General features: G+C 48.1%; 10 protein-coding genes across 10 annotated transcripts; 4 read left to right on the forward strand and 6 right to left on the reverse strand.

The window, feature by feature from the left end:
- Nucleotides 1-656: 656 nt before the first annotated feature.
- BDV38DRAFT_276945 (oligopeptide transporter) lies at nt 657-3065 on the reverse strand (the record flags this gene model as incomplete). The annotated part of the gene is made up of 14 exons (XM_032058374.1): nt 657-983; nt 1059-1135; nt 1193-1314; nt 1377-1422; nt 1492-1583; nt 1633-1641; nt 1704-1893; nt 1952-2051; nt 2112-2151; nt 2214-2360; nt 2420-2530; nt 2588-2712; nt 2773-2828; nt 2897-3065. 14 exons carry the CDS (start codon nt 3063-3065, stop codon nt 657-659), a joined length of 1611 nt encoding a protein of 536 aa, XP_031919940.1.
- A 1957-nt stretch (nt 3066-5022) lies between these two features.
- Nucleotides 5023-6399, forward strand: BDV38DRAFT_276946 (putative solid-state culture specific protein; the record flags this gene model as incomplete). The annotated part of the gene is made up of 1 exon (XM_032058375.1): nt 5023-6399. One exon carries the CDS (start codon nt 5023-5025, stop codon nt 6397-6399), a length of 1377 nt encoding a protein of 458 aa, XP_031919941.1.
- A 686-nt stretch (nt 6400-7085) lies between these two features.
- Nucleotides 7086-8337, forward strand: BDV38DRAFT_289692 (intradiol ring-cleavage dioxygenase; the record flags this gene model as incomplete). Its single annotated transcript, XM_032061318.1, has 4 exons — nt 7086-7333; nt 7442-7806; nt 7890-7957; nt 8007-8337. 4 exons carry the CDS (start codon nt 7086-7088, stop codon nt 8202-8204), a joined length of 879 nt encoding a protein of 292 aa, XP_031919942.1. The 3' UTR covers nt 8205-8337.
- Nucleotides 8338-9233: 896 nt separating this feature from the next.
- Nucleotides 9234-10643, reverse strand: BDV38DRAFT_232162 (alpha/beta hydrolase). Its single transcript, XM_032053019.1, has 3 exons — nt 9888-10643; nt 9671-9827; nt 9234-9604 (listed from the first exon to the last, which is right to left on the reverse strand). Exons 1-3 carry the CDS (start codon nt 10393-10395, stop codon nt 9352-9354), a joined length of 918 nt encoding a protein of 305 aa, XP_031919943.1. The 5' UTR covers nt 10396-10643; the 3' UTR covers nt 9234-9351.
- Nucleotides 10644-10980: 337 nt separating this feature from the next.
- BDV38DRAFT_289694 (glycosyl hydrolase family 79 C-terminal domain-containing protein) lies at nt 10981-12790 on the reverse strand (the record flags this gene model as incomplete). The annotated part of the gene is made up of 5 exons (XM_032061319.1): nt 10981-11362; nt 11443-11770; nt 11856-12197; nt 12254-12561; nt 12618-12790. The coding sequence occupies 5 exons, from the start codon at nt 12788-12790 to the stop codon at nt 10981-10983; spliced, it is 1533 nt and encodes a 510-aa protein (XP_031919944.1).
- A 677-nt stretch (nt 12791-13467) lies between these two features.
- On the reverse strand, nt 13468-14005 carry BDV38DRAFT_3756 (uncharacterized protein). The gene has a single exon (XM_032063252.1). The coding sequence runs from the start codon at nt 13848-13850 to the stop codon at nt 13548-13550; it is 303 nt and encodes a 100-aa protein (XP_031919945.1). The 5' UTR covers nt 13851-14005; the 3' UTR covers nt 13468-13547.
- A 1222-nt stretch (nt 14006-15227) lies between these two features.
- Nucleotides 15228-17940, reverse strand: BDV38DRAFT_232168 (putative LysM domain protein). Its single transcript, XM_032053020.1, has 2 exons — nt 17653-17940; nt 15228-17600 (listed from the first exon to the last, which is right to left on the reverse strand). The coding sequence occupies exon 2, from the start codon at nt 17189-17191 to the stop codon at nt 15293-15295; it is 1899 nt and encodes a 632-aa protein (XP_031919946.1). The 5' UTR covers nt 17192-17600; nt 17653-17940; the 3' UTR covers nt 15228-15292.
- A 162-nt stretch (nt 17941-18102) lies between these two features.
- BDV38DRAFT_232169 (protein-degrading AAA family ATPase MSP1) lies at nt 18103-19833 on the reverse strand. Its single transcript, XM_032053021.1, has 2 exons — nt 19629-19833; nt 18103-19576 (listed from the first exon to the last, which is right to left on the reverse strand). The coding sequence occupies exons 1-2, from the start codon at nt 19692-19694 to the stop codon at nt 18389-18391; spliced, it is 1254 nt and encodes a 417-aa protein (XP_031919947.1). The 5' UTR covers nt 19695-19833; the 3' UTR covers nt 18103-18388.
- Nucleotides 19834-19986: 153 nt separating this feature from the next.
- Nucleotides 19987-21227, forward strand: BDV38DRAFT_3796 (putative chromosome segregation protein (Pcs1)). Its single transcript, XM_032063257.1, has one exon. It carries the CDS (start codon nt 20083-20085, stop codon nt 21010-21012), a length of 930 nt encoding a protein of 309 aa, XP_031919948.1. The 5' UTR covers nt 19987-20082; the 3' UTR covers nt 21013-21227.
- A 1108-nt stretch (nt 21228-22335) lies between these two features.
- BDV38DRAFT_267000 (mannose-ethanolamine phosphotransferase MCD4) lies at nt 22336-25738 on the forward strand (the record flags this gene model as incomplete). The annotated part of the gene is made up of 5 exons (XM_032056509.1): nt 22336-24078; nt 24133-24320; nt 24394-24532; nt 24637-24745; nt 24852-25738. 5 exons carry the CDS (start codon nt 22336-22338, stop codon nt 25736-25738), a joined length of 3066 nt encoding a protein of 1021 aa, XP_031919949.1.
- Nucleotides 25739-26695: the final 957 nt, after the last annotated feature.

Genomic DNA, 26695 nt, shown 5'->3' on the forward strand with positions numbered 1-26695 from the left:
GCCCTCCATAACAAAGAACTCGGAAATTGTGGTCTGCATTATCCATCTAAGGGGAGATCGTACTGCAGATACGGTTACTTCGTTCTGGAAAGTAAGAAGTGTTCTCTAGCTATATTACTTGCCTTCGATAGAGTCATCTCAAAGGTTTCACAGAGGAGCATAGCAGGACAGTAATCGACTTTAACGCGGCCGGGATTTAAACTGATCAAGATCATGAGGAACAATATCAACATTACCGGTTCTGGCAGCCCACTTCCGGCGTCTCATTCCCTTCAGAATAAATGGGACGACCTAGTCAGATGAAGTTTAACGCCGGTTGAACTTGATACGCCTCTTCGTAGTATAGGGCTGTTAAACCATTCAAGTCTTTGTTATTGTGGATGGCGATCACCATATGGAACTAAACTATCTGTTCTTTCTATAAAAGGTTAGGGAATCAATCACCGAAAACCCTGTAAACGTCACCAAATCCAAACGGCGATGGTGTGATAACCCGAGAAGATACTAAAGTTACAATGGTATGGGAAGATTCAAGATGCCTTGTTGTATACATAGAGGGAAGTTTTGAAGGCGAGGGGGGAGACGCTGTTTTAATTTCCAATAGCTCATGGTTGGGAATAAACCCTCTTCGAAAGCATTGCTTGTCGCATGCATCCTCAACCGTCATTTACGTCGTGCAACTTATTCATCTCTTTTTCCTTCTTATTATACTTATCCAGAAAGACCCAAGATAGGATAGCTGTCAGGAACATAACCCCACTCAACGAAGCGAATTCTATGAGAATTGATGGATCTTTCGAGATAGGAGATAACGCAATTCCCAATGCGGAACCAATAGCGTTCATCAGGATAAACAGAGATACAGCAAGGCTTCGCATGGACTTTGGTGCCTTAGTGTACGCGTACTCCATCCCAGTAGTAATTGAGAGGATTTCGGTAACTGCTAGCATGGCAAAGGTTGGAATCTGGAGGAAGACATTCACCTGGCTGTGTCAGCTCTCATACCTCTGTAATAATCCTGTTATAATAAACTGTGGGCTGTTTAGTCCTTGACCTACATTATTTGGTGTTGTGCCTCCATTGCTGCAAGTTCCTTGAAGAGGGTGGTCGTAACACGGAGGTGATTTATATATCACTATATCTCAGATTAGTGTACTCTCGATAACGAGATATACTGCATGAGGTGACTGACGTGCTTGGATCCCAGCTGAATAGCCCATTGCACAAGCGATCACCACAAAACCTACGGCTATACGACTGATCGGTTTAAAATCAATATTATGCCGCTGTAATGCCGGGAAAAGTGCCTTTTCCCTAGGAAATGTCAGGACGCTGTTGAGAGATCCAGTTCAAAAGGGAGGTGCCGATTGCTATACATTATGGGAATAAATGCCAGGACTCCGATAGTATTAAAGAAACTCACTGTTTACTTGAATTAGCGCTTGAGAGATAACTTGCATATAAGCCGGACGCAAATTTAGTGTGACATACTCATATCGTTTGGAACCCCGTAGGTTTCCATTGCTGCAGCCTGGCTGACAAGACTATTGTTCATCTGCCCATAACACACCCAATAGACGGGACTTTCATAATCAGCGCTGGCAACGATAGCGCCAGCTGGTTGACACTCACAATATACAACTAATGCATTATTAGTTATGATAAGGACCAACCAGTTGAGGGTTACCGAACTGAGGACTCACAAGACCGTACATGCCACAAGTGCTACTCTCAACTCATCAACGAACTTGTCATCCCACGACACCGCAAAGGCTGAATGTGTCTCAGCCATGCATGATGGCTTTGCCGCGTTAAGGTTAAACCCTCCTTTTAAACCAAGCCAAAAGACTTGGGCTGCTTGGAGTATAACAGAACCGCGCGGTTTCTGAACACCTAGTATTGAGCTGTTAGTGCATCCAAGCATATTCAGGTAGAGAATCCAAAGTTATACTATAGGATGCCCGGCAGGGGATCAATATAGCTGCAGTTAGTAACCAGAATACAAGCGGAAGCATGAATGCCGCCCAAAAGGACACCTTCAACTCCAACCACTGCCAACAAGAACTATGGATCAGCAGGGCCTTTATTCACCACATGGTGGCTACACTGACCGAAGCTGGAATTACCGCGAGAGGCCCTAGATTGACCACCCTGGGGGAGGTTAAGCGATTGAAAGATTCCCGATTATTATCGATTTCAGCGGTATGACTGACCAGTAATATCGACCATATATAGTCTGAATTGTTAGGTCGGGATCAATCAAGACTTTGGTCCCATTGTCGAGTGTCCGAACTTGAACCGGCTTCCTCACATATTGGTCTGCAATGAGAGGGGCGACATTGCTCCTGATACCTCCAGAGCTGTAGATTATTTAGCATGTAAAGGAATAACCTTCTTTGTCATGCGGAGAACCACTGACCCCAGACCAAGTAAGAATAAAGCAACCAGGAGACCTGGGAGACCCGCCCCTTGGTCAAGGCTTGCAGGGAATGAGGTACTGAAAATCAACAAAGAGCCACTCCATGAACACCTACATAGTTGCAGCTAGGTTAGCACTAAACTATATGCCCCTAATTGGTAGAGTTACCCTGTTCCTAAAACAATTGTCCAATACCTGCCTATCCAAGCATCCGCCACTATGGCTCCTATAACAGGGGCCAGACTGGTCCAGCCCATGTAAAAAAAGCTAATGCAAGTGGCAATACCTTGCCCCTAATATCAAGGAATTATTAGTGCAAACATGTGAGTTAGTTTATTCTTCTGGCAGCTCACCATATTCAATGCCCCTGGCCGCAATGGATCCTCGCGAGCATTTTGAACATAGTTTTCTTGATAAATATCAGATAATCAATGCTTGCAATGAGACCTATGATATGAAACAGCAATGAGAGCTTACGCAAAGGGGCTGTGACAGAACGGTAGGTAAAACGCTCTGCCAACTCTGCCACTGCAACCAAGTATATGGTCCAGTTTATGTCATCCGGGACACGAGTAAGGTGTTCAAGTTCCCATGGTGTGGGGTTGACATTCTCCTTGTGTGCCCGGTTCTCTTGGATAGCCGCCATTTTCATTCAAGCCGCACGGTCGTTGGCAGTTAAAATAAATTTGTAGAGCTTGGAGTTGCGGAGAAAGGTAGCATGGAAGGACACGATTGTGGCAAGGTATATTTAATAGACGTACCGGGTTATCAGAAACATTGTCATGTTCTGAGAGGCAAAGGTATGTGTGGAGAACATCCCATTGTACCCCTTGGGTGAGATTAGCAAGTTGGGACTAATAGATATACTAAACATATCAACATCGCTTACGGGAAAGTATTCTGGGTTCCTATTACTTCACCCCTTAGTACTTAGGTAGTCGATAGTAGTGTTTTCAATCTACGTCCCTGTGCTTCGTAGTCCATAGGCCTTCTACTCGTAGTAGTTAAAAAGAAATTTTTGGAGAAGGAATACATAAGCGAATGGGAATATGAACTACGATTGTTTCTATTTGCACTTTAATGACGACATATTCTCAATGGCACATCAGCTAATAGCTTTAATAGAGAATGATAATCGATCGATTGTTCTCTGATAACTATTCCACGTCATTCGAGTCTTAATATCGGGTGGCTGCATACCTCCCTACATTCAAACACCCCTTGCTTATTACACATTGTTGGGAGAGAGTCATGTTGATCTTGCACAAAGGTCCACAGGGAGAATCCATGAAGGGATTCTCCCTGTGGACCTTTGTGCAAATAGCAATATCATTATGCATGCAAGCCAGGTATTTGCTCTAAATATGTACCTATTGTGGATCATTTTGAGATTATCTATAGACTGACAGCTAACCTAAATTCTACATGAAAAAGGGTTTCATTTCAAGCGCTCCAGCCACTGTTTATGAGAAGAGTTCAGCCATAGCCTTGTGGGCAGTAAGGTTCTGTCCGCAAACACGACGCAACTCTAATTGTCGCCCTAGAGAACAAGAACTATACTACCACTATACTGTGGCCGTCTAGCGGTCATTCTTGTTGTCATCAAAACTGCTTCTTTATGAACTACAGGCCCATGGCTACATCGGTCTTTTGGAAACAAATGCTGCATAACACATTGAAGACTCTCCATCTTCTCTCAATCAAGCTTTAGTAGATATTCCATGAATATCCATTACCAATATCACGTCTCAATACATCTCTAAAATGTTGTTATTATTACCTTTTGCCCGCCATTCCCCCCTTTGCATACTATACTGACTCGGGCGAGCCGCATCAGTAAATGATAGCTTCATACTCTATACCTATATCATGTCATATAGCGATTGCATATCCTTACACATGTGCGATGGGGGTGCCATCTTGCTGATATAATGTATGTCTGATACTATGTATTAACAAAGGCAGTATGAGTGTTTGCTCCCTTAACACGTAATCGTCGAGGTTTCGGGCAAATGGGTTCCAGTTCCAACATGATTGTTGTTGCTGATCAGACATCCCTTTGTTCTCCCCAGAGTAATATACGCCGAGATTATGTATGTCTATAAATAAATGATTCAGGCAGAGTTCTGTTTAAAAATAAGAATAAATATAGAGATGTGGGGTGTGAACACCCTGAACCTTTGCGAGATGCTGATCTACTGGACACTCTCGGTATGCAACTATATAACAGGCAAATCCCGGGATGCCATAATCCCTTGCGTTCTTGATTGACACCACATTAGCAAGGATTGCGAGAGAAAGAACAAGGGGCAGTATGACGCGTTTTTCCAGCTTTGAAGGGAGATGATCTGCCACAAATATCTGGATCATGAGGTCGAGCTTCCAAATGATCTACATATGATGTATGACCAAAATATGACCCAGAGAGCAATGCCATTATGGAAAGCGACATGGCCGCTTCATATTGTGCGGATTTGGTAGGCAACCCATAAAGTGTTGTCACTAGATTCTGCTGCCATCTAATGAATATAAATATAGACAGGCATGCCTGATACAACATCCTCAAACTTATCTCTTCTACCAACATATCAGTTTCTCGCAACATGCGTCGGCCAGGGTTTGTTTCCTTAGACTACACGCTACATGATCTATACAATCTTGATGGCGGAAGTGCTTCGAAGATTGTACTAGTTTTTTTCCCTCCATTCACGGAGAATCCACGACTCGGCTCTGGTGGTCCCCCGAGGGAGCGCTTTGTTTATGATTCCTTTTGGGAACTTGGATCCAGGCAGCACGAAAATTCAGCTCTGGACCAACAAGTGCTTCCTCAACGATATGGCTACACTGCAGGAAAAATTCCTGTCATTGGCATCGACTCACAGAAACGCGGCAGCTACTGCGCCTCAGAGCACAATGACTACAGTACTTCGAATCTCTTTCGCTCCTTTCAGAAGATACACGAAAGCCAAAGGCCAATTGGTAAAATAGTTCGGTGCTTCGCCGATATCACAGTTCCCCCTGAGGGCCGGATATCCGTCATCGCACCCAGCGATAATTTCTCTCATTTACTGCACACTATCGATCCTGATATCCACTACCGACTGGCCTCCAAACGGGGGTTGGCAATGTCCAATTTGCCTATGCCCAAAACCATGGTTGTCGATCCCACCTGGAACGCAGACCTGGTCTCAGACGAGGCATACTTTCAAACAGACATACAGCGAATGGTAAACTGTATCGATGCCCATCCAGTCCCGTACATCCTAAAGTTGCCCCAGACAATATCTGGAATGGGAACATTCAAGGTCTTTAACGAAAAAGACAAAGAGGCTCTTCGGGCACGGCTTTGTCCATGGTTACAACATATGTTGAGACGAATAAATAAATCTAACCAACACCTCTTCCCTGGCTCACTAGTGGTCCAGGAGTTTATACGGGGTTCGACAATGTCGCTGTCAATATTTGTCACAAAAAAGGGCCGTGCAGTTTTTGTTACATGTTCTGATCAGATATTCAATGAGAAGGGCGAGTGGACTGGCGGAACCGTGTCCTATAAGAGGCAGAGTTCACTCGAAAAGGAATACTCAGAAGTTGCGACAAAGGTAGCGCAATTCCTACACGATAACGGTTATTATGGACCAGCAGGAGCAGATGTGTTGACCGACGAGTCCGGAAACAAGTATGTTGTGGATCTCAATGTTCGCCTTACCGGGACGTATCATTTCGGACCCCTCCAAGGACACTTTACCCAGAGAGGTCTTTGGGAAGCAATGATGTTAAAGTACTACTTTCTATGCTCTCAGGAAGTATTCGAGAAGGCTTTCGAGGAGGAGTTGCAGAACGGCCGCGTCATAATCATAGGATGGGCGCAGGATGAGACCAAGGACCGTAGCTACGGTGCAATCACTCTAGGGGCCGAGGATGAGTTGTCGCTGCAACAGCTGGCCCAACGTATCCAGAGCTATGAGAGCCAGGAGTGAAACTCTACGGGCGTCGAATGCGGTGGAATCTGATCACAGGTATGAGTTAAGCAGCAAGGAAGCAAAGATGAATTTACACAGCTTAGAAAGTGACAATATATTAAATCATTCCTAGATTAATACAAGGTAACTCCGCCAGGCTTAGGAATAAATAGTAGGCAAGGATTGCGATCCAACGCGTAATAAAACAACCTGCCCTCCATAGCAAACAATTCTATCCTCTGTTCTGCATGAGGAGTCACAGATAGACTACAAACAGATAGAAAGTTGCAATGCTACAAAAGCGAGATCTTCACTGGTCCACTTATACCTGACACTACAGAAATGCTTGGAGATGTTCAACCTCACCGTTCAACTGATTCAATCACGAACATATGGAAGCGGCCAAATGCATGACCAACGGCGGGCCTACCGTCAAAGCGCTGGGCCTGCTCGTCACCCCCCTAATACTCGGTTGCAAGGTATGTTATAGTGCCGTAATAACGGAAGATATTCATTAATACCAGGAAAAGATACGAAGGTGTCTTTTAGGAAGCGAGTGATCTCATAAGGCGTTCCGTCAGATTCATTTGGTCGACCAATATAAATAAAAGAGCCACGGCCCCTATACGATAAATCTCACCTGTCTTCTTTCCTACAACTAACAACCCAACTTGACCCCACCCACATCCGCTTCAGCACTCAATATGGCAACGCACCGCTTTGACCCCAACTTCACCAACAATGTCATCAACGCGATGGGTCCCAAGACCTCGCCACGTCTGCGTCAGCTAATGACAGGGCTCATCAAACATGTGCACGACTTTGCGCGCGAGAATGAGCTCACAGTGGACGAGTGGATGGCGGGCGTAAAGCTGCTCAACTGGGCCGGGCAGATGAGCGACGACAAGCGGAATGAGGGACAGCTGCTGTGTGATGTGATTGGATTGGAGAGGTATATCTTATTCCTTTCCCCCCCCCAACGTAACTAATATATATTATCTGGCAAATGTTATATAACAGGAATTACTGGGTTAACTGATGACTGATGAGGGGGGAAAAGCCTCATCGATGAAATCACTTTCACGCTCGCCGGAGAAGCTAAAGATGCACCAACTGCTACTGCTATACTGGGCCCGTTTTTCCGTGCTGACACGCCATGGCGCCAGAATGGGGAGGATATTGTTAAGACGAAGCCAGCCAATGGGGAGATGGTATTTATGCATGGGCAGGTACTGGATTTCGCGAGTAAGAAGCCGCTCGTTGAGGCGACGGTTGAAGTGTGGCTGGCCTCGACCAATGGGCTGTATGAGCAGCAAGACCCCGAGCAGGAGGAGTTTAATCTACGGGGTAAATTCAAGACGGATGCGGACGGTAGATATTCTTTTTACTGTTTGAGGCCGACGCCCTATCCTGTCCCCAGTGATGGTATATATTTCTCAATCTCCCTCTCCAGAGGGGAGGTATATACTGGTTATGCCGGGTTTATGTTTGGTGACTGACGATAATAGGACCGGGAGGCAAGCTCCTCGAGCTGATGGATCGGCATCCCTTCCGGCCAGCTCACATTCACATCATTGTACGTTCCCTCCATTCTTTTATTTACAACTCTAATGCCAAATATCCAGGCCACGCACGATGGCTACCGTCCTCTCACGACACAAATCTTCGATCGTGAAGATAAATACCTGGACAACGACTCCGTCTTCGCGGTCAAGGATTCTCTCGTGGTGGAATTTGCTCCCCGCAATAACGACCCTCATGCTAGTCTTGAGCTGAACTACGATATCAAGCTTGTGATGTTCGATGCTGTCAATGGTGCATAGTGCTGGAATTTTATCTTAACGATAGTATACTATAGCGTTATGTTTGCGAATAGAAGCTTTAGGTTCTTGTGAAGCAAGATATGATATTCATGATTGTAGCCTCAACAACCACCAGTGAACAAGCAGACTCAGCAACATATTAGATATTCTGCACGTCACGCCTGGTTGAATATTAGGGCTTACCTTTTAGTACGTCTGTTCAAAGACAATGCCTCACCGGGTTCAGGCTGTGGTCGAGGCAGAAGTATAGTACATGAAATATCAGGGAAACCGTATGCGTTAGAAATCGCCAGGGGCCCAAAACCCGAAGACCTCCCGACGCTGTAGGTCAGGCTCTGGGGGTACTACTGTGGTATCCAACGTACATAGACGATGGAGGTGGCCTTATTCTTGGCAGACTAATTGCTGCTGTAGATCCAATCTCTCCGTCAGATTTAAATCGTAGGATATCCGCACGGACTATTCTGTATGCCCGAGCGCACCAATCGAGATGCTTAATTAAAAAAGGCTATCTAAAGAGATCATCAATGAGAGTATCTCTTAGTCTGCAGGTCTAGCAGTGGCGTTGTGGACTTTCTTCACCAGAAATGCCAGCTGAAGAGAAATTGTTTTCTCACTGGTCGTTGTTGACTCATTAGAACTTGTGGGCCTTTGGCGGCATTGCCCTGACTTGGGAGATATGGTCCTTCTCGTGAGGTTGTCTGTTCTCTACGGCGTCGAAGCTTTGGTCCACCTGATACTCATTGGAGCTTTTCTTATCCAAGTCGAACAGACACATCTTTGGTGCCATCGACATAGTATCTATGGTGCTGTGCTGTATCACTCGATACTTTCTTTTCTTTGGACCTTCTACTTTTTGGCATAGGGACCGTATAAAAATAGCTACTGTATCATGGTGGTATGGGGCTATGAGTGGTCCAGAATCACTTCTTTGTAAATAGACGTCTGCCAATCTGAACTTGGATATTACTGCATGTATCTTACGTGCTCTACTATGGCCTGCTCAGGAATAGTAATCTTCTTTGTTTACTCTGTTATCCAGCCCTTCTGAGTTGTTTCAGTAGCAGAGCCTTAGGTCTTCTACAAAAGAGACGCATTACACTATATTCCCACTAATATCAGTCAAGAAACCTATGATGACAGGAAGCTATCCAACCAAATGTTCTTTCAGAAATTCTGCTTGGACCGTTGCATTGCGTTCGAAGCCTTTACCAGTGTAGCCATCAAAGTGACCTCCTGGAGAGAACTGCAATTTCTTTGGCTCTCGGGCCCGAGAATACGCCTCCAGAGCAAGATCAACTGGAGTAATGACATCATTCTCCGCCACAGTCATCAACAGCGGGGTTGGTGCGATCCGGTGGATATGTGCCGAAGGAAAATACTCACGAGCAGCCTCGAGGCTGGATCAGAGAGGTTAGCGTCAGGGGGGTCAGGTTGTGTGGATTGATTGAATGTTGTGAAATTACCTTTTCAGAGTGATCTCATTTTTCCAGTTTGACTTCGCTTCCCACGCAGTAAAGAACTGATAGCTATCTGGAGTCGGGAGTGCAGATGGTTTCAAGGGATCGCTATCCACCACTTTCATCGTCGCAGCAGGCTTTCCTGCGGCTCGGGCCAATCTATCTAGAGTAACAATCAGAGAAAATGTTAAGCACTAGCTGCCCCCTAAGGTGACTTTCATACCTTCCTGAAACATTTTGTTTACTCCCTCCATCATGTCAGACCGTATGAGTCGATTCATATTTGCCCACCCATCTGCAAACGGCACATGGGAGAGCACCACCTTAACTCGCCGGTCAACTGCTCCAACCCACAGCACATGTCCCCCGCTGTAAGAACTTCCCCAGATGCCAATGCGGTCGGGATCAACGTCGGCTCGCGATTGTGCGTAGGTGATGGCGTCTGATATGTCGCTTGTCTGTTGACTAGGGAGGATCTCATGACGCGGCTGGCCTGCCTTCGTATCACTGTCACCAAATCCTCGGTTATCATATACTAGACAGCTGATGGGCAGATTTTGAGTGAAATATTCCGCAAACGTGTCCATTCCCATTTCTTTCAGAGCGGAAAATCCATGAGACATAACCAGGCAGGGCAGCTTTGTTTCCGATGCCTCCCCTGAAGGACGGAAGAACCAGCCTCGCAAGGTGACATGGTCGGCCGTTTGGAATTCGATGGTTTCACGAGGCATATTGTGTAGAGATTCAACGGGATTAGCGGGATTTGAGTATATCTTGAAAGAGGACGAACTGAGACGAAGTTGGGGATTTCTCAAGGTTCTAAAGTCCTGGCTGGGCGTTTAAAAACCACCCATGGCCGTTTAAGGCCACCCGTGGCCTTTCAGGCGCCCTAAGGAGGGATGCCGAGCTTCCCAATCAAAAGCATCTTATATCGGCTACTGCCGCATACCGAAAAGTAAAAGTCGATGTCACACCTAGGGCCAAGAATCAGGCGACCCAGATCTGAAAGGCTATTCCTATTCCTACGGTTAGCGTGGTGCGTTACGACAATACCCGTGTTGAGTAAGAAATCATCTCCGCTCCGACTTACGGCTTCGGGTGGGTATTTAGGCCTCTATTATTGAGCTACCAGAATTGTATACTAGTTCAGCCAAGGTATGCTATAATTAGTAATATCCTAACAAGTTGATTGTAGTTCAAGATAGATCAGTACCGGGTAAATTATCAACACTAGTTAACCATCCTAAGAATATCCGGTTGGATGATCTTGTATTGCCTAGCTTATTTGCATTCCTGTTATCCAGTAGGTCCTAGGATCACCCCCGTTCTACTATGACAGCCTCCGAAGCAAGCAGGGTTACGATACCAGTCGAGACACTCTCAATGTTCAAGTCGCCTGTGATCCCACCGCTCCCATCAACACTCTGACCAGCCCAGGTCACGCCAGTTCTTGCATCGGAACTTTGGCCCGTCAAGCGTCTGACCTTGAACTTGGACCCAAGACTAGAGGCAACGTTGAACTCCTTACTCGATCGGGGAGTTGTCTCGTTAAAATAATCCATATTCAGGAGAACAAGCTTCTGGATCTCATCATTGTCGTAAATAGCAAAATGCACAGCGGAACTAGAATCAAGCGATGGGATTGGCGCAACCCTGGGAGCATTGAGATCTGCTACGAGATCCGCAATGAAGAGCATGCTATAGTATCTATTTTCCCCCTGTGCGTCAGTCATAGGCAAAACACAACATATCTAAAGTGGACAGTACAGGAAACTCACGTAGGGTTAATATGGGGAACTGGCGATGTCTCCGTCGGCAATGGCTCCCAGGTAGAATAGTAGAAGTCGCCTTTACCATTATGGAAGAAGAAACGATCAATTCCAGCTGTGGCTCCGCTGAGTGCGTAGTCCAATTGCCAGAGTGCTGCTCCAAGCGTATTTGATACCCCGTCCTTTCCGTGGCATGCAACCGAGCCGGTTTCGCCCATGTGCATCATCTTTCCGAGTGGCTTTGCGGCGGATATTTGGCTGCTATATTGATCAAGGAGGTCTAGGGTTTGTTGGTGGTCGAGGAGGTTTCTTAGGTCGACTTTAGCTGCGTCTTTGTCTGTTTAGATCCGGAGATAGGTGAGAATCGGAATAATAACGGGAAATGGAAAATAACGATAGAACAAGACCATGAGGAAACATACCCGTGCATATATTCCAAGGATAGCCATGGACAGAGAAGTATTCAATTCCGGGAATGGACTGTGGTACGCCCAATCTCACTAGTTCCGAGATACTCATATCCGGCTTGAATAATTCCGGGCCTGCAAATGATGGGAACTGGAAGCTCGAAGCAGCCGACGAGCGAGCCCTGAGACGTGGTATCCATTCACGCATTTGACTGGCATAATCATTCACGTCGTAGTCTGGCGGTCGAAAGTCTCCATAGAGGTTCACTTCATTGCCTAGTTCGTACGCCATAACCACATCTTGGTTGAGGTACTTGAAGGCACCATCGATCTCAGCTTGAGCCAGGCTGTAGCTGTCTGTGGGGTGGTGAGAACTGTCAGCATCCCATAAATCAGGAAGAACAAATACATACTGTTGCGAAAATTGAGCCCGAAAATGATCGGAGTTCCCGCTGGCACGTTGTCCGTCAGGACATTGAATAAGTTCTTGTTGAACGTGACCTTGACTGCCTCGGTCCCCTTGGGGTCGTTCGGGTCGTTTAGCACGAGGCTACTCATTGTCTGGGTACAGTTCTCGCAAAAGCTAGCTCGATCTTGAGTATTGCCACCTATGCGTAGGACAGCCGGATTTTGAGACCGATCGACGACGTTCTGTAGAAGTTGTTTCGAAAAGGCATTGGGATTGTCCACGTCGCCAAAATAGTCGACTGCGTTCCCAAATCTAAAGCGATGGTCGGTTAGTGTCTTATTCAGTGGAAGATGGAAACAGAGGCTTACTCAATGGACAGCCCCATCAGCTGTTTATTCAAAGGCACGGCATCTGCAGCCGCTTGCTGAACGTTGAAGTGCACATCTGAGGGAGGCAATGGCGGCGTGTTACTGTCCAAAGGCAGTGCAGCTACGAACTTCGCTGTAGTAGTAGCCAGAAAAATGAGGTGAGTGAGCACCATGATGACGGTTAGGGTGGATTACAGCCTTACTTCCATACTCACCTCTTCAACATATACTTTTATATATCAACATCCTTGCGCTATGATACATGGAAGCGGGAACATGATTGACGGGGAAATCTATGCTTAATACGAAGAAATTCTCCGGGAAATAGTGTGGGGTAGTGCCCCCGCCGGGCTGGCTTTCAGCAATCCAGACATATCGTTAACAGCTAGTGGGTCAAGCTGATATAGTTACCCTACTAAGTATTCATTGCCATAGCCTTTTGTGGCAGGACGAGACTCAAGAAGCCCCATAGTGTTGAAGAGCCGGTGAAGGAACGCCATGTTAGGGAGCCTAAGTTAGGTGCCGCGTGGATATTGCGAGTGCATCATCGTCCCATTTTAGAACCCTTACTACAATTATCATGCAATATTTGATCCAAGGAACCATCAACCCCGCAGGACCAGACTCTCATCTTGGGCGTAGGGGGCTATAACCGGAAGACAGAAATGGCAGAGCATATAAAGGAAGAATGACGAAGTGAGCATATCAAGGGTCCCGCTGATCTCATCGTCAAATCTAACGGCGGCTTCCTCAAATCGCTGATGCAACATTCTCAGTAAAATCTCTTCCGTACCTCGGAGCTTGGCAGCTTTGACCTCCGTGTCTACAGCCCAATACGATACAACCTTCGAGGGAGGCAGATTGACACGGTGGGTTTCACGCTACATGCCACGAATGTTGTGTCTAAGTACCATGTCAGGATCAAACTATTCAGTAAAACGGGGTAGAAGTGCCCCGCATGATAGTTAATCTTGCCATCTGTGCTCGACCGTCATCTTCATCCCTGTGTGAGTTTGGCTGATGTCGGATTCGGCTATCGTGGCAAGCCAGAAGATCAAGACAGTATGCGTCCGTTGCTGGATGTGCCAGTATCCGGCCGATATTGGTGGGAATGCACTGTTCGCTAATTGATAAAGTCGAAGAGTACGAGGGCGGTTCGGGAGTCGCAAGGCGCCATCCTGGTCTACTGTCCAAGATCCTATACGAGGTAGTGGTCTGGCTCAAGGAAAGCATAATGCGGGACAAGCCCCTGAAGAGGTTGATCCTCTTGTCTTTGATAATGATGGTCCTCGTCGCAGGTCTCTGATAGCATTTGTATATCTGAGTTACCAAACGTAATCCATGAGCAGGTATCCGCTTTCCAGCATAATTAGACGACGATGGCAAACATAGTTACACAGCAGAGTAGACCCAAGAGCCACGATATGTATCGTATGAAGGACCGAATGATCCTAGTTGTCAGAGAGGGGTATTCTCAGTTTCGTAGACCGCATAGTGTTAGAAATAGTCTTGGAAAAGACATAGTGGTGATCAGTTGAACCCCGATGCACTTTGGCCACCAGAAGTCTAAAGCCACATATATGAGGCATCGGAAGCTCTGGGCAATGCTCTTTTATCCAAATGTAAGTTGCAGCTTCGCAACGAGCTTTTCGTTCACGTCACTAGGGTATTTGGATTCCCCTAGCTTGGCCGGTAACGGGAACTTAATGAGATCTCGCTTCTCTGGTTGCTGACCCTGTTTATTGATATAACCGGAATGCAAACGTTGAAGCTGCCGTGTACCCATTTGTTTACGTCTCCAGGCTCGCGGGTCTCTGACCGACCTAGACCAAGGTGATATGACAATGTCCTCGATATCTCCACGATTGCTGCACAATAACACAAAAAGCTCTATTCACTGCTGGGGATAGTCTAGGTCAAGTGGCAGGTCCTCCTCCTCCCCCTGCAGCTTTTCGATATCTGACTCCAACGTTGTAGTGGTACACCAAAGGAGTGAAAGCGTAGCCTTTTGATGAGGAATGACGGTGTTAAGATTATGTATTGGTGCGTTAAGACAACACCAAACACGGTTACTCGGACATCCAAGATATTAAATCAACCATGACCAGATATTTATCAGACACCAATGACAATAAAGCTAAGGGTCTCAGATTCTCCTGGGCTTGTTTCCCTCCGGGACCGATCAAGCCCAACCAGCGCTATCCTTAAGCAGATGGCAACCTACATCAGGCGGTCTAATGCGGCAGAATCACGGTGCTTCTGACCCAGTTTGTATGGACAAGTGAATTGAGTTATGCTTAATACCCCGAATGTCCCCCCATACATCAACACAAAGAAAATCTAAGTTGCTAAATAAAGAATAAATGAGCACAGCAAAGACACCAATCCTAATAGCCAATTGTATAATCCGAGGACCAATTACAACGTCTCAACTCGCCAACAGTATAATCCTGTTGCGCCGCGCTATGCTATAAAGCGTACATGGAAGGTCAGGTATGTTATATCACAAAGACCCACAAAACTTATCTGGTTCCTATCGTTGCCGCTGCCCGAACGGATTGCCAAAATAGGATAGAAAAAATGTTTGAAAAGGGGAAAGAGAGGGGAAAAAAAAAAAAAAAAAAAAGGCTACTTGGCCTTCAAGGTTTAAGCATGTAGCAATATTATACTCGACATCAATCGTCCTTGAACCTGTCCCCAGCAGCACGAGTCCTGCTCGTCCCTGCTGAAGGACTATGGAAACGGCCTCTCACTGAGCTCCCGTCGTGAAGACTTGTTCCGGATCGATTGAACTCAGGCCTCAGTATCTTTGAGCTGTCGCGAGATTCTAATCCATCATTAAGCTCAATCAGGTCTCCCACCCCTCGCCTTGAAGGTCGACTGGCTGTGCCATTTATTTGGTGGCCTTGTGTGCTCTGCTGCAGTTCGTTAAACCCAGCCTTTGCTCGGCTGGTCATCTTCCTAACCCAACCCTCGACTGCACCGCCTATATTATCCAAGCCGGTGGGAGTGTTGGACACAGCATCTGTCGTATACTCGGTAGAATCTTGAAATTTCGGTGGAGTAGGAGCGGGGGCAAGGTTCGGTAGATGCTGGGCAAAGAATTTACTCAAACCGTCGAGAGCCGGCCCAGGAGCCATTGTGTCACGATCAAGGGTGCCAACTCCCGGCCCGGCTAATTGTATATTGCTGCGTTGACGTTGATGACGCACGGCAGGCTTAGATTTGGCTGATGCTCGTGACCCTGACGAGTCCGCGTGAGGTCTATTTCCGGTTATGCGTGTATCGCGCGAAGTCTGAGGTTCAATAGCTGATGAAGTCGAGGATAATGTTGGCGTCCTCTCGCGCCCAGAGAATGAAGGACACTCGGAATCAGTATAGGAAACAGACTTCCGTCTTGAGCGCGGAAAGAAGCCTAACGCCCTGCGCGGGACACGGCCAATCTCTATAGGCGCAGAGAAGCCGTCAATCTGGACCCAGGACTCGTGTTTCCATATTTGGTCAGCTTCCACCTCTGAGGGAGCATCCGGATTTGATTCAGATTGTTCGCGAGGCCCTGAAACCGTACTCGGAGCTATTGAGCTCCCACTTGGATCTTCCAGATAGTCACGCCTGGAACTCTCAGCGTCCACCAGGTTAAGGTCATGCCGAATGGGTCGTCCTTTGACTGAGCAAGAATCAACTGGTAAAAGAACTGTCTTCCGACCTTGAATACTATCACTGGGCCAAAATCCATTCGCCTTCCTGAATATCGCAGGCTGACAACCGTAGCGTATCGTTACCCCCGTTATACTGTCCGTCGGCTGGACATGATGTACGTACGCCAGAGCTTCCTCGTCTTGGTTCGAACCTGCTGTCAAATGCCCCGTTCGATCACTAGAATCGCGTCGTTTGTGTTTCGTATTATGACTTCCATTCGTCTCTGTATCCGCTAGTAACAACGCTTCCCTTTTCTTTGCCTGAACAAAAGCTTGCCGTTCTTCCTTAGTTCCAGCACCAATTGCAGAGGTAGACGGTGCTGCCGGGCCCCACGACGAGGGTGTCACGTTCCGCGACGGATTTCCCATGTATGAATCGGGGCGCGAGGGCTTCCTGGCGTGTGTCCGTGCCGCTCCATTGGTGGCGGGCCGTGCAGTATCACTTCCCAAAACCGATGAGGCCAAGCTCTGTAACGATGACCAAGACGCATCCAGAAAGTCAACAGCGGCTCGCGACGACTCCGCGAAGTTAACTTGATTCTTGCCAGTATAGCTGAATCCACCTAACGAGGTGCTCGCACCGCGGCCAGGCGAAGATATCACACGGGAAGGATGTCTCATGGGCATTGGCGAATCTCCGCGGGAGGTGTAGGGTGACGGGGTGGCACCGCGAGACCGAGGCACTGGGAGGTCCGAGGACAGGGTGGTGGACAACCCAGAGGGTTCCAGCTGCCTTCCATTATCACTTTCGTCATCATCGGTAAACGATACCAAACGGCGAGGGCGTGATCGCACGGTTGAGGTGGACCTGCGGGAGGCGTTCGTACCATTTGTCCCAGGACTGAGGGTGTCGGCAAAGCTGGTGCTGGAACTCATCCCTGACGACGATAATCACGATTATATCCGAGGGAAGAGAATGTCATCAGCTCTCCTAAGGGAAAGAAACTCTGGGTGAATGATCGCCAAACGCAAAGCGCCATGGGAAGGCCCTATAGCACAACGTTCGTCATCCAGTCTCCGTCCCTATCGCATCCGTGTCCTTAAGCGGCGTTCTAGCGTGCTAGGGTAAGTGAAATTCAACAATCCGTCCAATAAATGACGATCTTCACACCGTGGATTGAAGTCCGGTATGACGCACAGTCCAGAGAATCAGGGACATCGAACTGGGGAAACAATCGAAAGCTGAGCAGGGAGTATTGGGGGGGTTGCGGATTAGTTAGTTGGGGCGCGGGATGCGGCAGGGAAGAGGGTAAATTAGTGGGTTTAACCTCCTTTGTGATGACGACTGCCCCCGAGTTTAGTAGCAAGTCTAGCAAGTCCAGACGTCGTCCACTCACGGTGGGGCGGGTCCAAGTCTTATGTAAAACGTTAAGAAAATGGGGACTGTAAGGCGCCCGCTGAGATTAGATAGGTCATTCAGGACTCTGCCAAGGGGAAAAATTAAGAGAAAGGGAGTGAAAACCCCCCCAAAAAAATAAGAAAAGGAAAAGGTTAAAAAAAAGTAGAGAAACCTAGGAAGCGGCGTGAAAGAAAAAGAACAAAAATTGTCCTCGGAATATTCGATCGGCAAGAGGTGATCCTTTCCCAGTCGAACTTGTCATGTTCTTATCATACCCATACCTAGGTTGCTATTCTGCCTCCAGTTGGCCACCGCTGAGTGATGTACGGTACCGTATTGCCCGACCAGCCGCAGATCGGCGAGTTCCCTCCATTTGTGGTGCAATGGCTTACGCCAACCCTAATACCATGACTTACTGCATAACAAATGCCTCTCTATGCACCGGATATACTCTATCCTGTCAAATATATAGTGAAACTTCGTACATCTCATCCATTGGGAGATTCCGCTAAAGATAATACGACAGACAGAGGGGCCGTCAAAAATACTCTATGGACAGTATTCGGACTTCATAACCAGGATGGGGTGGGAATTGCCACATATGATAGCCATATCCGACGAAGCCATTAAATATCCGGTGATATGCTCAAAAACACAGAACGCCATTCCCTTCGTGCTGTATACAAGTAACATAGACAGACGTCTAACACGGTAAGTTCACGAACTCAGACAGTTCACTCCGGCGGCTCCGCCATGTCAGCCGATGGCCGTGTGTCAACTTCAGATGTCGCCTCAGACTCCGTACTCCATTCTTTCTCCGAGCTAGCCTTTATGGATGCCTGCAGCTGTGCAGGCGGGGGGATAACCCGAACACCCCCAGCACGTGTGAAGAAGTCTTCTGTTCGAAGACCACGGACCTCTTTGGGATCGACAGTATTCATTTGGAGACCAGCAGCCTTTTTCTCACGTATGAGCTCTCGGACTGGTGCCATAGCTGCATCGCGACAGGCTTCCTTGATATCACTGCCTGACATGCCGGCCATGGCTTTGACAAGGTAGTCGAGGTCAAAGTTCTCCCGGTCTACCTTGGTATCTTTAAGTACGAGGCTGAGGATTCGAAGTCGTTGTGGTGCTGGAGGAAGGACCACCGGGAACTTTTTCGGCATCCGCCTGAGAATGGCTTCGTCGATATCCTGTATGCGGTTTGTTGCTCCCATCACAACAACCCGCTGGGGTTCACCCGACGAGTTCGCGGAGGTAAGGCCGTCCCAATGGGTCATGAATTCAGCCTTAACCATACCACTTGCCTCGTGCTCCCCACTCCGCCTCGTGCCAAGCACAGCGTCTATCTCGTCAATGAAAACAATGGAAGGCTGCAGTTTCCTGGCTAGGGAGAAGACTGCGTTGACCAACTTATTCGAATCACCGTACCACTTCTCTGTCAGAGTTGATATGTGTAGGTTAATGAAACATGCTCCACTCTCATGAGCAAGCGCTTTGGCAAGCATAGTCTTTCCGCACCCAGGAGGACCATACAGCAGAACACCCGACGGGGCAGTAAGGAGTGAAGACGTAGATGAATAGAGGTGAGGCATGGTTAGTGGGTAGATGACAGACTCTTTCAGCTCCTCGATGATCTCGTCCAAGCCTCCAATATCCTCGAATGATACGGGAATGTCGTCTGGGGCAACAACATCCATTGCGATCGCTTGTTCGTATTGGTTCAGGGCAAGGTCTCCGCGCTTTTGTCTCCGTCCCCGCTTGCCTTCTCTGCGTGGTGAATCTTCATCCGACTCTTCTCCGCCATCGAGTCTCCGTAGAATAGCAGCCGACTTACGTCGTTGCTCCTCTTTCTTTTGGCTTTCTGGGTCGAAATCAAGACGAGATAGGAGGTATCTAATGAGGAAGTAGGCAGATGCCGACTGAGCATATTGTGTTAGTCCAAGCAACACCAGGGGATCAAGTTTGACTGACAGTGCCGGCAACCATCACCAATTCCTGTAAGAATTGCTGCCATCTCGGACCGCGCGCTGAAGCCATGACGATACAACTGCGCTCAATACCAACGAATGATTATGTTGTGGCGAATAGAGCACGACTCTGCTTCAGGAATGCAGCTGCAACGAAGTACTCGAGGCCAACAGCGGGATGAAGATAAATTATGCGACGAACCCAGCTGAATGTTACTCGGGTCGGCAACGCAGCTGTGGCGCTGATCGGAGCCGTGGCTTTGCCGACAGCGTCACATGCTTCATTGCCTGTTGGTTGGTTTGCGGTGTCGTAGGCGGAGAAGGTCCCACCGACGCGCGCAGTGATCATTCGTCCAAGTTTTGTTGTCGTGCTAATCGTTGTGTACAGTACGAGTGTTGCGCAGCGCTTTTTTCTTTCTACTGTTCTGTATAAAAATATATAAATATACCTTCTTGCAATGCCACCGAAAAGAAAGGCCGCGGCCAAGCTTTCGAATCTAACAGAGTCCGACAATGAGGACGCGACGCAGGCCCAGGAACCACGCGACGATGAGCGCCCTACGAAGAAGCAGAGAGGGCGGCCTCGCTCGAAGTCGGCAGAGCTCAAACCATCAATCCAGTCAAAAAATGATACCACAGCTGCGCCATCCAAAGCGCCGGAGGCTGCACCTAAAAGGGGCACAAGAAGGGGGAGACCAAAGGGTAGCAGAGGCTCACTGCAATCTGTTAACCAAGAGTTAGAAGAGCAGAAGGAACCAGAGGAAGGGGAGGAAGTCGCTGGTCCTCATGTTCCGGAAAGCGCGCCTGCATCTAACGATGAGCTGGTCGCATCGCAACCTGCTACTAGGTCGACTAGGTCTGCAAAATCTGCCAAGCCTACAACCACCCGCGGACGACGCAAGGCAACTGCTGAGAAGCAAGTCAAAACAGATGGCGAATTTCAATATACCCCGAGGAGTACGCGACAATATAAGTCACCGGTAAAGGGCAATGATGAGGCTGAACAATCCACCAAAAAACGGCGGAAAGCTGATCCTCAGTTTGAGCCGGAAGAGGAGGTGTCAGAAGGTGAAAAAGCCGCGCCCGGTGTCGTTGAGGAGACCTTTCTGCAGGAGGAACCTGTGGAATCTCGCCCTATCTCCATGTCACCAGCTAAGCGTCGACAATCTACTCAACGTCCTCTGCAAAGTTCGCCACAGAAACCTAACGCGGAGCCGGAGTTAAGGCGCAAGATCGGAGAACTCACTAAAAAGTACGATACTTTGGAGAGTCGCTACCGAACCCTCAAAGAGATAGGCGTGGTAGAAGCAAATGCCAATATGGAAAAATTACGGAAACAATGCGAAGCAATGACGAATGGTTTGTGGATCCCTGCTTCCCCGGCGTAATAAGTAATATGCTCACTTTCCTAGCTTCGAACAACTTGGTTGCTGGCCTGAAGGCAGAACTGGAGGCGCAAAAAGCACTTGGTCAGCAGAGCCGGACACTACAAAAACAATTACAGGAGCGAGATGCAGAAATTGCTCAAATGAAATCGCAAGTTCAAGACGCCACCAGTCAGCTCTCTTCAGCTCAAACCGAGGTCAAAGCTTTACAGACGAAGCTTGCAGCTGCCCGGAATACAGCAGCGAGTCTAGAGAGTGCTGCCGCCAAGGTCCCTGGAAGTGCCATCAAGGGCGGTAACAACCGTGCTAATGCCGCAGCAAGTGCTGAAGCCGCGCAAGCAGCTCAGTTTGCACAGCTCAAGGAGGATCTTTACACTGATCTCACTGGTTTGATTATTCGTGATGTGAAGAAGGGAGACTCCGACAATCTGTATGATTGTATCCAAACGGGTATTAACGGAAGTGAGTATCTATATCTCCAACTGCACCAGAAATAATCTAATACAGAGACAGCGCTACACTTTAAATTGGCCGTGCCGCACGTTTCGTCAGCCAATTTTGAGAACGCAGAGTTTCAGTATGTTCCGCTCTTGGATGAGAATCGAGATCGCGAATTGATCGATATCCTTCCTGAATACTTAACGGTGGATATCACTTTCGTCCGTCAGCAAGCGTCGAAATTCTACACCAGAGTTATTGACGCTCTCACAAAACGGCGGACGAGCACTGGTAACTGATAACCTTTTACCGTTCCTCCGCTCCCAAACACACTCCCTGTGGAATTGGTTTTACTCGTGCAATCATTTTGCTTTGATAATGGGTTCAGTCCTTGCTCCGTTTCGCATGGTAGGAGTAAGGGCAGTGTAACGGCGCATCGTCCTTGGGAAAGGTATCTGGATAAGGAGTTAAGTGTTAATTTGGATGGTCGACTTTACGTATTCATTTACAAACATATACGGGTATGAGATAATGGAAACCTCGGTGGACATGTAGAAGTTTGGTACGCCCAGTACAGAGTACTATAGTAGTATATATCAGGGGCAATTGCGGAACCCGTTGGTGCCGTCTACCGTAGCCCGCTGCCGTGCTGTATTGAAGACCTCCGATTGGCTGCGGGTATCCCCAAGTTCCTCATGGTGTCAGGGACGCGGAAAAGTGCCATCTTTCATCGGAAGATCACTTTGAGGCTGCTGTCAGCTTGTCAGCTCCCCATTGCTTCACTTGTTGTCCTTCCCGGCTTTTTTTTTTCCTACTCAATCGTCTGATTAGCCGGTATTCTCCCACAACTTTTATTTATCAATTGATACGGGGCTAGCAAAAGAAACCATGGCGCGTGTCGGCCGCGTTGGGTTTCTCACCCTCGCGGTGGTCTTCCACCTAATGTACGCCTATTCCATCTTTGACATATACTTTGTCAGTCCGATTGTTAGTGGCATGAGATCATTCGGCGTGGAGAGAGGCGTCAGTGGTGCAGCACCGGCCAAACGTCTGGTCCTATTTGTGGCGGACGGCTTGCGCGCCGATAAGGCGTTTCAAGCATTACCTGACCCAGATGCACCTGCAGATCTCGAAAACGAAGAACCGATCTACCTTGCACCCTTTATTCGATCTCGCGCTCTCTCTTACGGAACATTCGGCATCTCCCACACCCGAGTTCCCACCGAATCGAGACCCGGCCATGTTGCGCTTATCGCGGGGTTGTATGAGGATGTTTCGGCAGTGACGACGGGTTGGAAACTCAATCCAGTAGACTTCGATAGCGTCTTCAATAGAAGCCGGCATACATGGAGCTGGGGAAGCCCGGATATTCTTCCAATGTTCAAGGAGGGCGCCGTTCCGGGAAGGATTGACGCAGACACATACGGAGAAGAAGCGGAAGACTTCTCGGCTGATGCCACCAAGCTTGACATCTGGGTTTTTGATAAGGTTAAGGAGCTCTTCGCATCAGCAAAGAAAAACCCGGAGTTAGATGCGAAATTGCGAGAAGATAAACTGGTCTTTTTCTTGCACCTTCTTGGTCTAGATACTACTGGCCATTCCTACCGTCCCTATTCGAAGGAATACCTGCGCAACATCAAGCTAGTGGATAAGGGTGTGCAGGAAATAACGCAACTTGTGGAGAGTTTCTACGGCGATGGCAAGACGTCATTTGTATTCACCGCGGATCATGGTATGAGCGATTGGGGAAGCCATGGTGACGGTCATCCTGACAATACTAGAACTCCGCTAGTTGTTTGGGGATCTGGTGTTGCAAGTCCCAGGTACACACACGAGGGAACCATATCAGGACATGAAGATGGAGTTTCAGCAGACTGGGGCCTTGATAGCGTTCACCGAAATGATGTTGCGCAGGCAGACGTCGCTGCCCTCATGGCCTATTTAGTTGGACTTGACTTTCCCACCAATTCCGTTGGACAATTGCCCCTCGGGTATTTAGATACCAGTCCTAAAGATAAGGCGTTGGCTGCGCTTGCGAACGCGCAGGGAGTTCTTGAAATGTATCGTGTCAAGGAAGAGCAAAAGCGGGACGCATTGTTACGGTATACGCCGTTTGAGCCTCTTGCGGATAGCGGCGAGACATCCGTGCAGGCGCGTCTTGAAAGGATCAAGACCCTAATTTCGAACCAGTCTTATGATGCCTCAATTCAACTGAGCTCTGAGCTCTTAGTCACAGCGTTGGAGGGCCTGCGGTACCTTCAAACCTACGATTGGCTCTTCTTGAGAACTATCGTCTCCTTAGGGTATTTGGGCTGGATTGCGTACGCTCTGACGACAGTAATTCATCTGCATGTCTTGCACGGGAAATCCGAGTCGAACCGCACCACGTTCAGTATCATGTTCTTTTCATCTGTCCTCGTTGCGCTCTTCTCAATCTTGCTATATCAGGGCTCTTCATGGCGGTATTACTTCTATGCGCTATTTCCCGTCTTTTTTTGGGAAGAAGTCTTCGCACGGCGAAAAGCCTTGCTTGCTGGTCGTGAGATACTCTTGGGTCATGTCCATTCTGTAAGCGGATACTTTGCATTCGCCATACAGTTGTTGCTATATGTTGGTGTATTGGAGGCATTGGTGCGTTTCGCTACCCCTCACTCATTAGTTTACGGCTGACAGTTACACCTACAGGTACAATCCTACTTTCACCGAGAAGTCTTCACTGTTTGCTTTATCTTGGGGGCCTTTTGGCCGTTTACCTACGGTATAAAGTTCCTTAGAGGGCATAAGCTGCTTTCTGCATCATGGGCACTCGGCTGTTTCCTCATGAGCATGTTTACCCTCCTGCCTGCCAACAAAGTTGAGGACATGATGATGATGTAGGAGATGACCCCCAGTGTTATAGTGCACCTCTGTTCAACCATATACTTACCTGACTTTCTTTTCGCGCAGTTCCTGTGGTTCCCTATTGATGTTCTTGACGGGCCTACTATATCTTATCTTTGAACGCTCTATCTTGGGACAGAAGCCCTCTTCCAATCAAAACTCAGCTGTCTCTAGCTGCGGCTCGCGAACTATTATGGGTGCACAGGTATGGAATCCCTCGTCAATGCCAATCACATTAGATTCCCCGCATGTGTGAACCACAACTTCTCGGACCTTTCATTTTATGATGATGTGGCTAAATCTGTCTAGGTTGGTATGATTCTCCTGGCCTTGATCGTGACCAGGTCAAGCGCAGCATCTCTTCAGGCCAAGAAGGGCCTTCCTCTTGGAAACCAGGTACTTGGGTGGTCTATCTTGGGTGAGTGCGGTCTCCTCTTTTCCATCTCTCAGGCTATTTTGATTAGTCACCCAATCCCTGAACGGATGCCAAAAGACATGTTAATACTGATACAAAATAAATATAGTTTCGTCGCTCCTGCTGCCGTTTCTCCACCGTCTGTATCCCAACAGTCACTACCTGCACCGATTAATGGTTATCTTCCTTACCTTTTCTCCGATATTCATTATCCTTACCATCTCATACGAAGGCTTATTCTACTTTGTCTTCTGCATGACTCTACTGGCATGGATCCGGCTGGAGCAGGCCATATACGTTCATACTGCAGCCCCAGCTAGGGAGCGGCATCATGGTGTGGCAAATGGCTCTATATCCGCGAAGAAACCAAGTACAGGAAACACTGTGGTAGTCGAAGGCCAACCCTACCGATACCGGACGCTAAGCGTCTCCGATGCACGCGTGGCGCTCTTCTTCTTTTTCCTCCTTCAGTCGGGATTTTTCAGCACCGGAAATATCGCATCTGTATCGTCCTTCTCGCTGGACAGTGTGTACCGACTTATCCCGATCTTTAACCCCTTTTCTCAGGGCGCGTTGTTGATCTTGAAGCTTCTGATCCCCTTTGCGATCATCAGCGCCAACCTGGGCATCCTCAACCGCAGACTGGAGGTGGCCCCTAGTGCTCTGTTTATGGTTGTGATGTCCATCTCCGATGTGATGACCTTAAACTTCTTCTACATGGTCCGTGACGAAGGATCCTGGCTGGAGATTGGCACGACGATTAGTCACTTCTGCATTGCCAGTTTCTTGTGCACCTTCGTGGCAGTCCTGGAGTTTTTAAGTGAATTATTCATCAGTGGAGTGGACTTTGGACACCCCGGCACCGTCGGATCCGCAGTTGCGAAAGCTGTCAATGGGTCCGTGGCGTGTGGGCATTCTCCAGATTCTGATAAATCCGGGGAGGATACCACACGCGTGGGGATCACCGCCAAGGCGGACCCGGATGCCCGTTCATAGCAGATATTCTGTATAATTCTCCTATAGATAGATTTCTTACCTTTTATTATTACCTTAATACATTATTCAACGATCCGACTTTTGACTGCGATCCATCTGCATCGAACGCCATTGCGCGCGGTCTGATAAGCATGCATTGTAAGTAATGAAACGGAATGCCGATCTCAATTAGCCGAGGCATCACAAGCCAAAACATGACGCAATTCAAATCTGAAGGAAAGGTGTCAGCGCCTCGACCACTAACGTGACTAACCGCTAGCGCTCGTACCTGTCAGTCATCAGTGCAGAGTCCCCAGCTCCCGCCAAACTCTCCGAAACCACCCTTCCCAAAAGCCTTAAGGTTTGAATAGATCCCGAAGCGAGATTGCGGGGAGCCAACCGCCTGGATTCCAGCGTGCCAATCGTGCTCCCTGTCAGGAACGGCGAATGAGGCTTTGCTCGGGTTCTCATACCACCGTTTGAGGACTTTCGGTATGGAGTGCGGTCCACGTCTGTGCGGAGGGAGGAGGATCCTATCCCGTCTTGGGAATGGACTGCGAGGGTGTGGGAAAAGGCGCCTGGTGATAGGTGGGTGGCAATAAGCGGTTGGATATCGGAGGATGAGAGGTGCGCGTTCTGGGGAAAGGATCTTGCTTTAGATTATCTGATTCGACATGCTGATGGATATTGAACGTTCTATATCGCATGATCAAACGTTCGTGGTTTACATAGTATATTGGATTGCGTATTCGTATCGTCAATCGCAGAAGCCGACCCCGGCACCTCACCTAGTAACACTGCCTCTAGTGCATCCATCCATGCAGTTCATGTTACTTTAATCCCCGGTCCGGTGATACGCAGGAACAGCGTTGTCGTCGGATCCGAGCAGGGGATGATGATGCATATTCTGGTCATGTGTACTTCCTATCGGCATATAGTACTCTATATATATATATATATATGTACATATGTACGCAA

Source organism: Aspergillus pseudotamarii (genome assembly GCF_009193445.1).
Source record: "Aspergillus pseudotamarii strain CBS 117625 unplaced genomic scaffold BDV38scaffold_1, whole genome shotgun sequence".
NCBI lineage: Eukaryota > Fungi > Ascomycota > Eurotiomycetes > Eurotiales > Aspergillaceae > Aspergillus > Aspergillus pseudotamarii.

Coding starts and splice junctions, on each gene's coding strand:
- BDV38DRAFT_3756 (XM_032063252.1), bottom strand. CDS start 13,850: ATGCTTTCCTTGAGCCAGACCACTACCTCGTATAGGATCTTGGACAGT.
- BDV38DRAFT_232169 (XM_032053021.1), bottom strand. CDS start 19,694: ATGGCTTCAGCGCGCGGTCCGAGATGGCAGCAATTCTTACAGGAATTG. Junction 19,577..19,628: donor TGGTGATGGTTGCCGGCACT/GTCAGTCAAACT, acceptor CAATATGCTCAG/TCGGCATCTGCCTACTTCCT.
- BDV38DRAFT_3796 (XM_032063257.1), top strand. CDS start 20,083: ATGCCACCGAAAAGAAAGGCCGCGGCCAAGCTTTCGAATCTAACAGAG.
- BDV38DRAFT_232162 (XM_032053019.1), bottom strand. CDS start 10,395: ATGCCTCGTGAAACCATCGAATTCCAAACGGCCGACCATGTCACCTTG. Junction 9,828..9,887: donor AAACAAAATGTTTCAGGAAG/GTATGAAAGTCA, acceptor TTGTTACTCTAG/ATAGATTGGCCCGAGCCGCA. Junction 9,605..9,670: donor AATGAGATCACTCTGAAAAG/GTAATTTCACAA, acceptor TCTCTGATCCAG/CCTCGAGGCTGCTCGTGAGT.
- BDV38DRAFT_232168 (XM_032053020.1), bottom strand. CDS start 17,191: ATGAGTTCCAGCACCAGCTTTGCCGACACCCTCAGTCCTGGGACAAAT.